Source organism: Cervus elaphus, chromosome 17, assembly GCF_910594005.1.
Source record: "Cervus elaphus chromosome 17, mCerEla1.1, whole genome shotgun sequence".
Lineage (NCBI taxonomy): Eukaryota > Metazoa > Chordata > Mammalia > Artiodactyla > Cervidae > Cervus > Cervus elaphus.
The window spans coordinates 63,046,015-63,059,445 of NC_057831.1; the positions used below are offsets into that span (position 1 = coordinate 63,046,015).

General features: G+C 38.9%; 1 protein-coding gene across 1 annotated transcript in view; it reads right to left on the minus strand.

Annotated features, from left to right (window-relative positions):
* The window catches only part of GABRG1 (gamma-aminobutyric acid type A receptor subunit gamma1), an 81,489-nt gene that overhangs the window by 33,347 nt on the left and 34,711 nt on the right, over positions 1-13,431 (minus strand). Inside the window, exon 3 of the mRNA XM_043871474.1 lies at positions 6,077-6,144. Coding sequence (XP_043727409.1) covers positions 6,077-6,144 — 68 coding nt within the window. The remainder of the gene's footprint in view (positions 1-6,076; positions 6,145-13,431) is intronic.

The following is a 13,431-nucleotide window of genomic DNA, read 5'->3' on the forward strand; positions in this document are numbered from 1 at the left end:
CCTTACCCTGTAACTATACCTCATGGGCTTCGCAGGTGGCTCAGTGGAAAAAAAAAAATCTGCGCTAATGCCGAAGCCGCAGGAGACATCTGTTCGATCCCTGGGTCAGGAAGATCCCTGGAGAAGGCAATGGCAACCCACTCCAGTGTTCTTGCCTGGAGAATCCCAAGGACAGAGGGGCCTGGCGGGCTACAGTCCACGGGGTCACGAAGAGCTGGACTTGACTTGGTGACTAAACAAGCACTCTCTATATGGTGGCTCAGTGGTAAAGAATCTGCCTACCACGCAGGAAGCCGCAGGAGCGGTTCTATCTCTGGGTTGGAAAGATCCCCTGGAGGAGGGCCTGGCAACCCACTCCAGTGTTCTCGCCTGGAGAATCCCAAGGACGGAGGGGCCTGGCGGGCTACAGTCCACGGGGTCGCAGAGTCGGACACGGCTGAGTGACTTAGCAGGCACGCGGGCACCTTCTAGACAGACATTCGATGCTTGCCCCTTCTGCTTAAATGATGGAACGAAACTTGTTTACTGAAAAAATCTCTTCTCCCCCTTCTTTTATTTTGATGCAGTAATAATTAATGTTTATAACTTTTGTGGGTCACTTATACTTCAAGATTATTTATACTTTTATAAGGAACAGGTTGAACTCTTGTTTTCTGGTAAAAAGAGGCTGAAAGGGGGCATTATTAAGTATTTCTATACTGCCCAGAAAGAAAACAACTTGTCTTTTGCTAAATTCAATAAATCCTATTTGTGTACTGCTCAGACCCTGATGCTGGGAAAGATTGAAGGCGGGAGGAGAAGGGGACGACAGAGGATGAGATGGCTGGATGGCATCACCGACTTGATGGACATGAGTTTGAGTAAACTCCGGGAGTTGGTGATGGACAGGGAGGCCTGGCGTGCTGTGATTATGGGGTCGCAAAGAGTCGGACACGATGGAGCGACTGAACTGAACTGAATGTCACTCCAGCAGGTAGTTACTCTGAAGTCTAGCCCAGCTGGTGCCCTGGCTTCCTTCTAATTTGAATTTACCCTCTTTATAACTGGTGCCTTCATTCTTCAGCCCTGTCTCCAGGACCAAAACCAATAAAAATTTCAAGCCTGATGAATCTATCCAGCTTAGGAATCATATTCTCAGATCAAGTGACCTATGACCCTGGCATTTACACTGATATAAAGTTAAATTCTATAGACATGATTTGGGATCTTGTTCTTGAGAAGTTTTTATCACTGTTTTTCTCTCTGGTCTGATACTTTCAAAGAACCTATACTGATAATCTCTTAATATTGGGCTATATAAGGGTGTACTACTTCCTATAAGTAAACCCATGCCCAAACTATAGCTGTAATTGTCAGCGATTACTGTTCTGTACTTACTCCCCTTGTGTTACTCATTATATCATCTTGGATTCACTGGAGCTTTCACTGAGTTTTACTTTATTCAGGGAATTCCCATAACCCTTGACTATTATATGTGCTACCAGAAGATAACTGGTAGCACAGAAGATAGCAATTGTTTAATTATCCTGAGATATTTACTGAAAAGAGTGAAAACACATAATCTCCTCAAAACCTGAAAAATGAAGAGGATGACATACTTTAATTTCAGTCTAATAACCTCTATTAACATTTTGTGGCTTAAGTTTTTATTGTATTTTTCTTTTGTTTACATTTAGATAGCTTTAATTAGAATATGCATAGTTGAATGGCCTCTTTCCTGTTTTTTTTTCAATTCCAATTAGTTGCATCTGTTACTCACTTCACACTCATTTTCAAAATAGAAATTATGGGATAATCTATTTATCGACTAATTTATTCATTCTTTCAACATGCAATTATTGAATATCTAATGTTTAACAGTGACACCAGGATTGAAGCCATTAACCTAACCTTGAATTTAAAAAAAAAAAAAGAAAGATATATATGATTGTAGAATGATACTGTTTTCAGTTCAGTTCAGTTCAGTGGCTCAGTCATGTCCAATTCTCTGTGACCCCATGAACCATAGCACGCCAGGCCTCCCTGTCCATCACCAACTCCCGGAGTTTACTCAAACCCATGTCCATTGAGTTGGTCATGCCATCCAGCCATCTCACCCTCTGTCCTCCCCTTCTCCTCCTGCCCCCAATCCCTCCCAGCATCAGGGTCTTTTCCAATGAGTCAACTCTTCGCATCAGGCGGCCAAAGTACTGGAGTTTCAGCTTCAGCATCAGTCCTTCCAACAAACACCCAGGACTGATCTCCTTTAGGATGGACTGGTTGGATCTCCTTGCAGTCCAAGGGACTCTCAAGAGTCTTCTCCGACACCACAGTTCAAAAGCATCAGTTCTTCAGTGCTCAGCTTTCTTCACAGTCCAACTCTCACATCCATACATGACCACTGGAAAAATCATAGCCTTTACCAGACGGACCTTTGTTGGCAAAGTAATGTCTTTGCTTTTTAATATGCTGTCTAGGTTGGTCATAACTTTCTTTCCAAGGAGTAAGCGTCTTTTAATTTCATGGCTGCAATCACCATCTGCAGTGACTTTGGAGCCCAGAAAAGTAAAGTCTGATACTGTTTCCTCTGTTTCCCCATCTATTTCCCATGAAGTGATGGGACCAGATGCCATGATCTTAGTTTTCTGAATGTTGAGCTTTAAGCCAACTTTTTCACTCTCCTCTTTCACTTTCATCAAGAGGCTTTTTACTGTTTTTAGGTCTTATCAATAATCTACAGATACTATTTTATGCAGCCAAGTTTGAAAAAAAAAAAAAACATTTTGTAGCAAACCATATTTTATTTCATTTGAAAAAGTAAAATTATTAAACCTATATATTAGCTTTGTTCCCTATCAGTACCTTAAGTTGTATATGTAGTCAAGAGAGGAAAAAAAGACTTGCTTGCTCAATTCTATTCTAGTCTGCTTGTTTTATTACAGTCACAGTGAAAGCAATTCTATTCATTTTATAATAATTGAATTCTAATGTTCCTGCATTGTTTAGTTAAAATTGTTTTCTCTATAAACTGTTCCATTGTTCCTACTATGACATGCTTCTGTTTTAATAAACACTATTAAATATCCTAGCTTTTTTCTTATATGTGCTTTAGTATCACCAATTTTAATAGAAATTTCACTTAATTAGCTTTAAAAAAACTATCACTGTCCAAGGTTGCAAGTGTGTGATTTGCCCCACTGGAAACTAAATATTTAATACTATAAAACGTTTATGCAAGAATATCATCACAGAAGTCTCCTGATAGCTATTCTTGTCAAAGTATTTCTGGAATACTAATTCAGTATTAAATTATACTTCTTTTTAATAACCACATTTCTTCTTTAATGAATTAATTCAAATTGAAGACAAAAGGCACAAATAAAAAATATATAATGCAGGGAAGTTTAGACTTCCACATCCCCAAATGGGTTTACCTAAGCATCAGTAGAGACTGGATATTTTAAGATTCTTTTAAAGGGAAAATTAACATCTTATTAAGGCATTACTTTATAAAATCTTATATTTGCACAATGTTAAATTAATACACACAGCTATATAAACATCTTTATCTTTACAAAAACCAAGTGGCTGTATACAAGTTTGTTTGGAGTTAGAAGGAAAACTAAAACACTTTCAAATTTTACCTTCCCTTGCTTTATCTTCATTTTCTTGCCAACTTATCAGTTTAATTTGCTATCTCAGCTTCATCTTTCAGGTCCTTAAATGTATATATTCCTCAGGGTCTGATATTTTTTCTTTTTCCTTCTCTCTTTACTTTCAGACTTTCCAGTTCCTCAGAGGTTTAGCTAATCACAGACAAATATTTGCTCCAACCCTTTACCCTGAGAGCTGGCTCCAGTTTTCAGGCTATCAAATTCAACTTATCCACAGCCAGTTCATATTCATTTGCATTAAGGCAACAAAGATGTCCATTATTGTGTGGCCTGAATCCTGTCACTATGGTGATCAATATAGGCAGCTGTGAAGGTTAATGACAGTCACGTGAACATCATGTTGAGTAAGAGAAAAACCGATCATGACTGTAATATATAGGACAAAGCAGACACAGCTAATTGTCAGGTATATAATGATGGTTTATTCAGGTATAATAAAGGGCTTCTCATCGGCTCAGTGGTAAAGAATCACCTGCTGATGCAGGAGGTGCAGGTTCCATCCCTGAGTCAGGAATATCCCCGTCGAGTAAGACATAGCAACCCTCTCCAGTATTCTTGCCTGGGAAATCCCATGGACAGAGGAGCCTGGCGGGCTACAGTCCATGGGGCCACAAAAGAGTCAGACAGGACAGTGACTAAATGACAACATTCAAGTCTAAAATGGCGAAGACTAGAATAAAGGGACACTTGGTCATAATAATGAATAAATGAAGTTGGGGAGAAAAATCCTCAAAGTGTTAGAAAATAATCTTTGCACAGTATTATGCACTCAATGGGGTCCTCCCACAATTTATATGCTGAAGGCCTAACCCCCAGTACCTTAGAATGTGACTGTTTGGGAGACAGGGCTTGAGATGATTAAAATGAGGTTGTTAGGGTGGACCTGAATCCAATCTGACTGCTGTTCTTATAACAAGGGAAAGTTTGGCTATTTGGATAAAATGTGCATGAAAATCTGGATACACAGAGCGCAAGGGAAGCGGGTGCACTGCAGAAAGCCCGTGCGAATCAGCAAAAAGGTGGACATGTGCAAGCCGAGGAGGGAGGCTTAGAAAAAAGCAAAGTTGCTGACCCCTTGATTTGACACCTTCTGCCTTTCAGAACTTGAGACGTAAATGTCTAATGTCTATCGTTAGAGCCATCCAGTCTCTGATACTTTGTTATGGCAGCTGAGAGGCTAACACGGGTGTCCATCAAAGGAGATGAATATAACATATGATAGAACCCATTGAAAGGCATCAAGTAGTCTGACTCAGAAATGGGGTTACTAGGGTTTGGATTAGTATATTTTCAATCTACTTTAAATACTGTCTATGGGTTATACTGTAGGTGTTAATTATGTCTTTCAAATGGTAAGAAAATCTATTCATTATACATGTAAGAGATAAAGCATGGTTACACACTTTTATTAATTTCCAGCCTAAATGACCTTCCCTTGGCATTTTTTTCATATTCTCTCTCTTGCCCATATTTCTCTTACACTCTCTTCTCTCTCTACCACCATCTTCTTATCTCATTCTCTTCTAAGTCAATTTTCTCAAAATAGTAGTTCATAAAATTAACCTGCATTCCCACTTAATCTCCATCACCTTGAAATCAGCACATGATTTCATGGCTGTTCCTGCAGAACCTGTATTTCAGGGCTCTGTGCCAAGAAGTTGGGTATGAGACCACTTTTGAGGCTGGAGGAGAGACGTATGATCCAGCTCTTATTCTTTTCTTACTTTCAGCATTCCTCTGAATTTTATCTGAGAGAACCAGTATCATCTAGCCAATACCAGTAGGCCCAATTTAATTCATTTATCATTGGATTCTCATGTACATAGACAATTGTTTATTAATTCCTTCTTCTTCATCCTCTTTTCTTCCTCAGATAATTTAATGTCATCTTCTCCTTGCTTCTCTTACCCTCTGACTTTACTGAATATGTCCCTTTTCTGCACTTCTCTTTTTTTTCCACCTGTAGTTTATACACACTGGCCTCATTTTACCATCTGATCAGCAGATCTGTGTTCTTCTTAATATGTGTCTCCCTTGGATCACTTCTTGAGGCTTCAAGCCATATCTTATACTGTTTGTTCTTCCTCCCTTCTCAGTTTATATCTATTTCCAAATCATCTCCAAATCAACTTATTCCCTGAACTTAAAATCCAAATCATTGCTGGACAGTTCCTCTTGAATGTGCCTTTAGCATTTGAGGGCACTTGTGACTATATTCCCAATCTCAAAAGATGACTCTGCTGTCCACAAAGTCATCTCTATACCTTAGAGTCAGCCTATGCACAACCGGCAAATCACTGCACATTTTCACCCTGAACCCATTCAGAATTAGCTCTCAGAAATTGCTCACATATTTATTCTATTGCTGTGATATGTACTCAAGAACTGCATGCAAATAATAATTTTTAATATTCATAACTCACCATGTTTATGGGATCAACCGGTCCAATGCTGTTTACATAAACATCAGTTTCAATTACTGTGGGCCTCACTGCAAAATACCAATACAAAGAATGTTCAAAGATACAATCAAAGTTGGTGTTAAATCTTATTTAAATAAGTCTTTACTAATCATTAATACTCTATCATTTTAGTTATAAAACATTTTGCACTATGAAATGAAGAAGCATGACTCATTATATAAACACAACAATCTTTTAAATCAATTATGTAACTAAAAATGACCATTTTTGACTAAAAATATTCCAGTGTATAGCCTAAAAATGTTAAAACTGTTCAAACCTTCCATGAAAATTAATAAAGTTAATTCAGTTAAAAATGTTAGATAACTTACTCTGCAACAGTTATAGAATTTAGGATCGGATAGATTTTAAGCCTAAATGTTGTTATGTAAGCCTGTGCATGCGCACATGTTCGGTCGCCTCAGTCGTGTCCGATTCTTTGCGACGCTATGCACTGTAGCCGTCCAGGCTCCTCCGTCCATGGTATTCTCCAGGCAAGAGGGAGCGGGTTGCCATGCCCTCTTTCAGGGGATCTTCCCCACCCAGGGATCAAACCCGTGTCTCCTGCATTGCAGGTGAATTCTTTACTGCTCAGCCACCTGGGAAACCTGTTAATATACTTAGTGCATATCAGTGGTGTCTAGCAAATGTTACCAAGCTTACTCTGAGAGATGAGTAAGAAAGCCCTGATCTGTACCGTTTGCTGATTTCAGTGTTGCAAATACTCCCACCATGACTGGTGTAGAAATGCCACTGTGAGGTCCCTGAGTGCAGAGTGGGGACAGTATGTAATTAGTGGCTACTGTAAGCCAGTATAAACCAGTTCCAGCAACACTAGAATCTGAAGCACAGTTGTGATGATTAAAGGAGGTGATGAACGTAAAGCATCTCCTCTAGGTCTGATTCTTATCAAGAGCATAATCGATGTATTTCCACCTGCTTCCTCCCTTGCTAACAACATCCCTTTGGATTGTTTACAGCTGGCCCCAAGGAAAGGTGCATTTGCCTCTAATTCTCAGAGTACACGGGGCGGCCCCCGCTGAGAGCTTCATCTGTTGTGCTTTGCACGTAGCCTTTTGTGCCTTCTGAGTTAGCCTTTGAACGTCTATAGTCTTAGATTCTATCAGAATGTGTAGCCCAGGTCAGCCTTTTAAACACTTACTGAATGATATGGTTAACTAATACCCTCCATAGTGAATATTTTATGATCACTAAATAGCGATTGTGATTTAGGCTTTCTCCCTTCGTCATGTATTTTTGGCTTCCTATAATGAGATTTAGCTTAATAATGATAATTTATACTCATGAGATTTTTTTTTTGTTTACTATGAAAAACATTTTCACATAGTTTCTTTTTATTTCCTACTCCCCCAAAGGTTCATTTATTGATTCCACAAATACTTGTTGAGGAATATATGTAAATGTTTCATAGGCAGATGGGAAGGGAACAAACACTGGGAGGAAAAAGTCTGTAATAGATCTCATAGAGCTTTACAAAGAGAGAATGCAAACTAAAGCAGAAAAACCGCCTCTGACGTTAAAAGTTTCTAAAGTAAGCATGTTTCTAGAAATATTTATTCAGTCATCCTTTCTGGATAACTTTATGCGATTTCCCTTTCTGGCCCAGTGTTTATCATTCTTACAATGCAAACACTATATTAGACCTGGCAGGATGAATCTTCTCCTTTAATATGTAGCTGAGTCTGCCTGTCTGATTCCCTAGCCTGTCCCAAATCTCCCTGTCTTGGTAACCTACTCTGGCAGAGCCTCCAGGCTGGTAAGATTCCATGGAAAACTTAAGGCATTTTGAGAAACAGTGCTTATATTATTTTAAAACCATATTTATTTTTAATCTTTGAAATTATAAATAGTCTCAGTATGCAAAACTATAGGTTTCTGGGCTTGAGTGCTCACTTGCTCAGTCCCACTCTTTACATCTGACTCTGCGACGCCATGGACTATAGCCTACCAGGCTCCTCTGTCCATGGGATTTCCATGCAAGAATACTGTAGGGGGCTGTAATTTCCTCCTCCAGGTATCGGCTTCTAGACTTACACAATATATGACAGTGTAATTGGATCTACTAACCAACAATTAGATTTCTTAAATAAAAGTAGGTCCTATAAAGTAGAGAAGGTTTTATAGCTTAACTTAAACTGATGACTTCCAAATGAGTTCTCTTAATCAGCTGCCATTTATTTTTGACTAGCTATCAGTTGTAACCAATAAATATCATGTTATTAAGCTAATTATAACTAGATTCAGAGTGGTTTTTATGCAAGTCAATTAATAACAAGACAAGAGGTTTATTACTTTCATTTGCAAGTACATTTACTACTAGTTATAAGCAATTAAGTGCAGTGTACCTGTCTTATTTGATTAGATTTTTGGTTCATCTGATAAACCAACAAACACTGAATACCCACTCTTAATTGCATGATACTTGGGGCTGAACATAGTCTATACCAAGAACTAAATGATCCTTGAGAACATTATTGGGCTTCCCTGATAGCTCAGTTGCTAAAGATTCCACCTGCAATGCAGGAGACCTAGATTCAATTCCTGGGTTGGGAAGATTCCCTGGAGAAGGGAAAGGCTACCCACTCCAGTATTCTGGCCTGGAGAATTCCATTGACTGCCTAGTCCATGGGCTCACAAAGAGTCAGACACGACTGAGCAACTTTCACTTTCACTTTCAATCATTAAAAATGTGAGCATCTTTCCATCTGCCTGTTGACCAGCTACATGTATTCTTTGGAAAAATGTCTATATCCGTCTTCTGCCTATTTTTGGATTGGGTTATTTGTTTTTTTCAATATTGAGTTGTAGGTAGTGTTTGTATATTTTGGATATTAACTCCCCGTTGGTCACATCATTGCACATATTTTCTCCTATTCCATAGGTTGTATTTTTTAGTGATTTCCTTTGCTATGCGGAAGCTTTCAAGTTTAATTAGGTACCAATTGTTTATATTTTGCTTTTATTTATTTTTCCTCAGGGTACTAGTCTAAGAAAATATTGCTACAATTTATGTCAGAGAATGTTTTGCCTATGTTCTCTTCTAGGAGTTTTATGTTGTCATGTTTTTTATTTAGGTCTTTAAGCCATTTTGTGTATGGTATGAGGGAGTGTTCTAATTTCATTGACTTATAAGTAGTTGTCAAGCTTTCCCAATACCAGTTTTTGAAGAGACTTAAGTCATTTATTATATATACTCTGAGATGAAAATTTAAAATGCTACTTTACACTGTATATTTTGTTGTTGCTATTCAGTTGTTAAGTCGTGTCCAGTTCTTTGTGGCCCTGTGAACTGCAGCACGCTAGACCTTCCTTTCCTTCACTGTCTGCTGAAGTTTGCTCAAACTCATGCCCATTGAGTCATTCAACCATCTCATCCTCTGTCACTCCTTCTCCTCCTGCCCTCAATCTTTCCCAGCATCAGGGTCTTTTCCAGAGACAGCTCTTCATATCAGGTGGCCAAAGTATCAGAGCTTCAGCTTTAACATCAATCCTTCCAATGAATACTGAGTGTTGATTTCCTTTAGGATTGACTGGTTAGATCTCCTTACTGTCCAAGGAACTCTCAAGAGTCTACTCAAATGCCAGTTTGAAAGCATCAGTTCTGTGCTCAGCCTTCCTTTGGCCCAACATCCGTACATGACTACTGAAAAAACCATAACTTTGACTATATGGACCACTGTCGGCAAAGTGATATCTCTGATTTTTAATATGCTGTCCAAGTTCTCATAGCTTTCCTTCCAAGAGTAAGTGTCCTTTAATTTCATGGTTGAAGTCACCATCCAAAGGGATTTTGGAGCCCGAGAAGAGAAAATCTGTCACAATATCTACTTTTCCCCATCGATTTGCCATAAAGTTATGGGACTTGATGTCATGATCTTAGTTTTTTGAATACTGAGTTTTAAGCCAGCTTTTTCACCCTCTTCTTTCACCCCCAACAAGAGGCTCTATATTTAAATAAAAATTAATTAAGTAAACCTGAATTTAAATGTACTTGCTTAGCCATACTAACACATTTCAATACTCAGTAGTCAATAACCGTTTTCAAATATCCAACACTCATAAATATAAGGCTATTATTAATATATATGACATATAATTAATACATATAAATTTAATTATTGAGAGGGTCTTGTTAGAGAATGAAAGACTGATCTCTAATTCTGAATAAATGTCTCTTTAGGCAGAAGGCTGAGCAACTTACCCCTGGGCTTGCACCTAATCAGGGGTAAAGAAGAAGAGGCATGGTAAGATTTAAGGACAGAGAAGCAGTAGAGTCTTGACGCACCCACACTTTAGAACGTCTCAGTTCAGCTCAGTCGCTCACTCATGTCCGACTCTTTGCAACCACATGGACTGCAGCACTCCAGACGTCCCCGTCCATAACCAACTCTTGGAGCTTGCTAAAGCTCATGTCCATTGAGACTGTGATGCCATTCAACCATCTCATCCTCTGTCATCCCCTTTTCCTCCTGCTTTAAATCTTTCCAAGCATTAGGGTCTTTACAAATGAGTCTGTTCTTCACATCAGGAGGCCAAAATATTGGAGTTTCAGCTTCAGAATCAGTCCTTCCAATGAATATTCATGACTGATTTCCTTTAGGATTGACTGGCCATCCGAGGGACTCTCAAGAGTCTTCTTCAACACCACAGTTCAAATAAATCAATTCTTTGGGGCTTAGCTTTCTTTATACTCCATCTCCCACATTCATACATGACTACTGGAAAAAACATAGTTTTGACTAGATGGACCATGGTTGGCAAAGTAATGTCTCTACTTTTTAATATGCTGTATAGGTTGGTCATAGCTTTCCTTCCAAGGAGCAAGCATCTTTTAATTTCATGGCAGAAGTCACCATCTGCAGTGATTCTGGAGCCCCCAAAAATAAACTCTGTTACCATTTCCATTGTTTCCCCATCTATTTGCCATGAAGTGATGGGACCAGATGCCATGATCTTAGTTTTCTGAATGTTGAACTTTAAGCCAACTTTTTCACTCTCCTCTTTCACTTTCATCAAGAGGCTCTTTAGTTCCTCTTCACTTTCTGCCATAAGGGTGATGTCATCTGTTTATTTGAGGTTATTGATATTTCTCCCAACAACCTTGATTCCAGCTTGTGCTTCATCCAGCCCAGTGTTTCTCATGATGTACTCTGCATATATGATAAATAACCAGGGTGACAATATACAGCCTTGATGTACTCCTTTCCTGATTTGGAACCAGTTTGTTCCATGTCCAGTTCTAACTGTTGCTTCCTGACCTACATACAGATTTCTTAGGAGGAAGGTCAGATGGTCTGATATTCCCATCTCTTGAAGAATTTTCAACAGTTTTCTGTGATCCACACAGTCAAAGGTTTTGATGTAATCAGTAAAAAGAAGTATATGTTTTTCTGTGATTCCCTTGCTTTTTCAAATACCCAATGGATATTGGCAATTTTATCTCTGGTTCTTCCGCCTTTTCTACATCCAGCTTGAACATCTGGAAATTCACGGTTCGTGTACTATTGAAGCCTGGCTTGGAGAATTTTGAGCAGTACTTTGCTAGCTTGTGAGATGAGTGCAATTGTGGAGTAGTTTGAACATTCTTTGGCATTGCCTTTCTTCGGGATTGGAATGAAAACTGACCTTTTCCAGTTTGTGGCCACTGCTGAGTTTTCCAAATTTGTTGGCAATAGTGCAGCACTTTCACAGCATCATCTGTTAGGATTTGAAATAGCTCAAATGGAATTCCATCACCTCCACTAGCTTTGTTCATAGTGATGCTTTCTAAGACCCACTTGACTTCACATTCCAGGATGTCTGTCTCTAGGTGAGTGATCACACCATCATGATTATCTGGGTCATGAAGATCTTTTTTATACAGTTCTTCTGTGTATTCTTGTCACCTGTTCTTAATATCTTCTGCTTCTATTAGGCCCATACCATTTATGTCCTTTATTGTGCTCATTTTTGCATGAAATGTTCCCTTCATATCTCTAATTTTCTTGAAGAGATCTCTAGTCTTTCCCATTCTATTGTTTTCCTCTATTTCTTTGCATTGATCACTGAGGAGGGCTTTCTCTCTCCTTGCTATTCTTTGGAACTCTGCATTCAAATGGGTATATCTTTCCTTTTCTCCTTTGCCTTTCACTTCTCTTCTTTTCACAGCTATTTGTAAGGCCTCCTCAGACAACCATTTTGCCTTTTTGCATTTCTTTTTCTTGGGGATGGTCTTGATCCCTGTCTCCTGTACAATGTCACAAACTTCCATCCATAGTTCTTCAGGCACTCTATCAGATCTGACCCCTTGAATCTGTTGGTCACTTCCACTGTATAATCATAAGGGATTTGATTTAGGTCATGCCTGAATGACCTAGTGGTTTTCCCTAGTTTTTCAATTTAAGTCTGAATTTTGCAGTAAGGAGTCCATGATCTGAGCCACAGTCAGCTCCCAGTCCTGTTTTTGCTGACTGTATAGAGCTTCTCCATGTTTGGCTGCAAAGAATATAATCAATCTGATTTCAGTGCCAATCTGGTAATGTCCATGTGTAGAGTCTTCTCGTGTGTTGTTGGAAGACGGTGTCTAGGATACCTTATTTTCTTATGGGTACCATTCACTTAAAAGGAAAACACCTGGACCAGAGACAACTTGCCAGTTTTTTGGCCACTAGCAGTGCATGTCCCCAGACTAGATTGTTGATGAAAGTAGGTAACACAGGTGAAAGGTATAGAAAAGCATGCTGGAGTCCAAGTCAAGGAAATGAGCAATTTAAAATGCCTATGAACAACAGCAAAAGCATTCCTATACTCCTACCTATAAAATAGTCATTAGGTATATGCTTGTGTCTCAACTCTAAAATGCAGATGTGAGTTCTATGCTATTCTTTGATCACTCTTGCCCTTGGTATATTTCTTCTGTCACTGTATAGCAATAGTGTCTAAACAAAATACAGTTGCTTACAACTTGTACCTGCCCCACAGGGAACTCAATCAGACAATCCACAATCAACTTTCCCTCAAGGCATGTACTGATTCCTAAATTGTGTATCTGCACATGTGATACTGAGGAAACATATAAGTCAGCTTCTGACTCTAAGTTAATATGTAGAGATTTCAGCTATTTAGAGAAGCCTAGGGCCACCAAGGAGAGGGAATCCTAGTACAACCCTTAGGCTATAAGTTGAGAAATTTCAAATGACTGCGCTCTAGGAGAAATGAAAGTTTTACAAAACAAAATACACCAATTTTGGCCAGATGAAGTTTGGCCAAACAGCCTGACTATACAAGCAAAATAACGTCAACTTTGCAGGAAATAA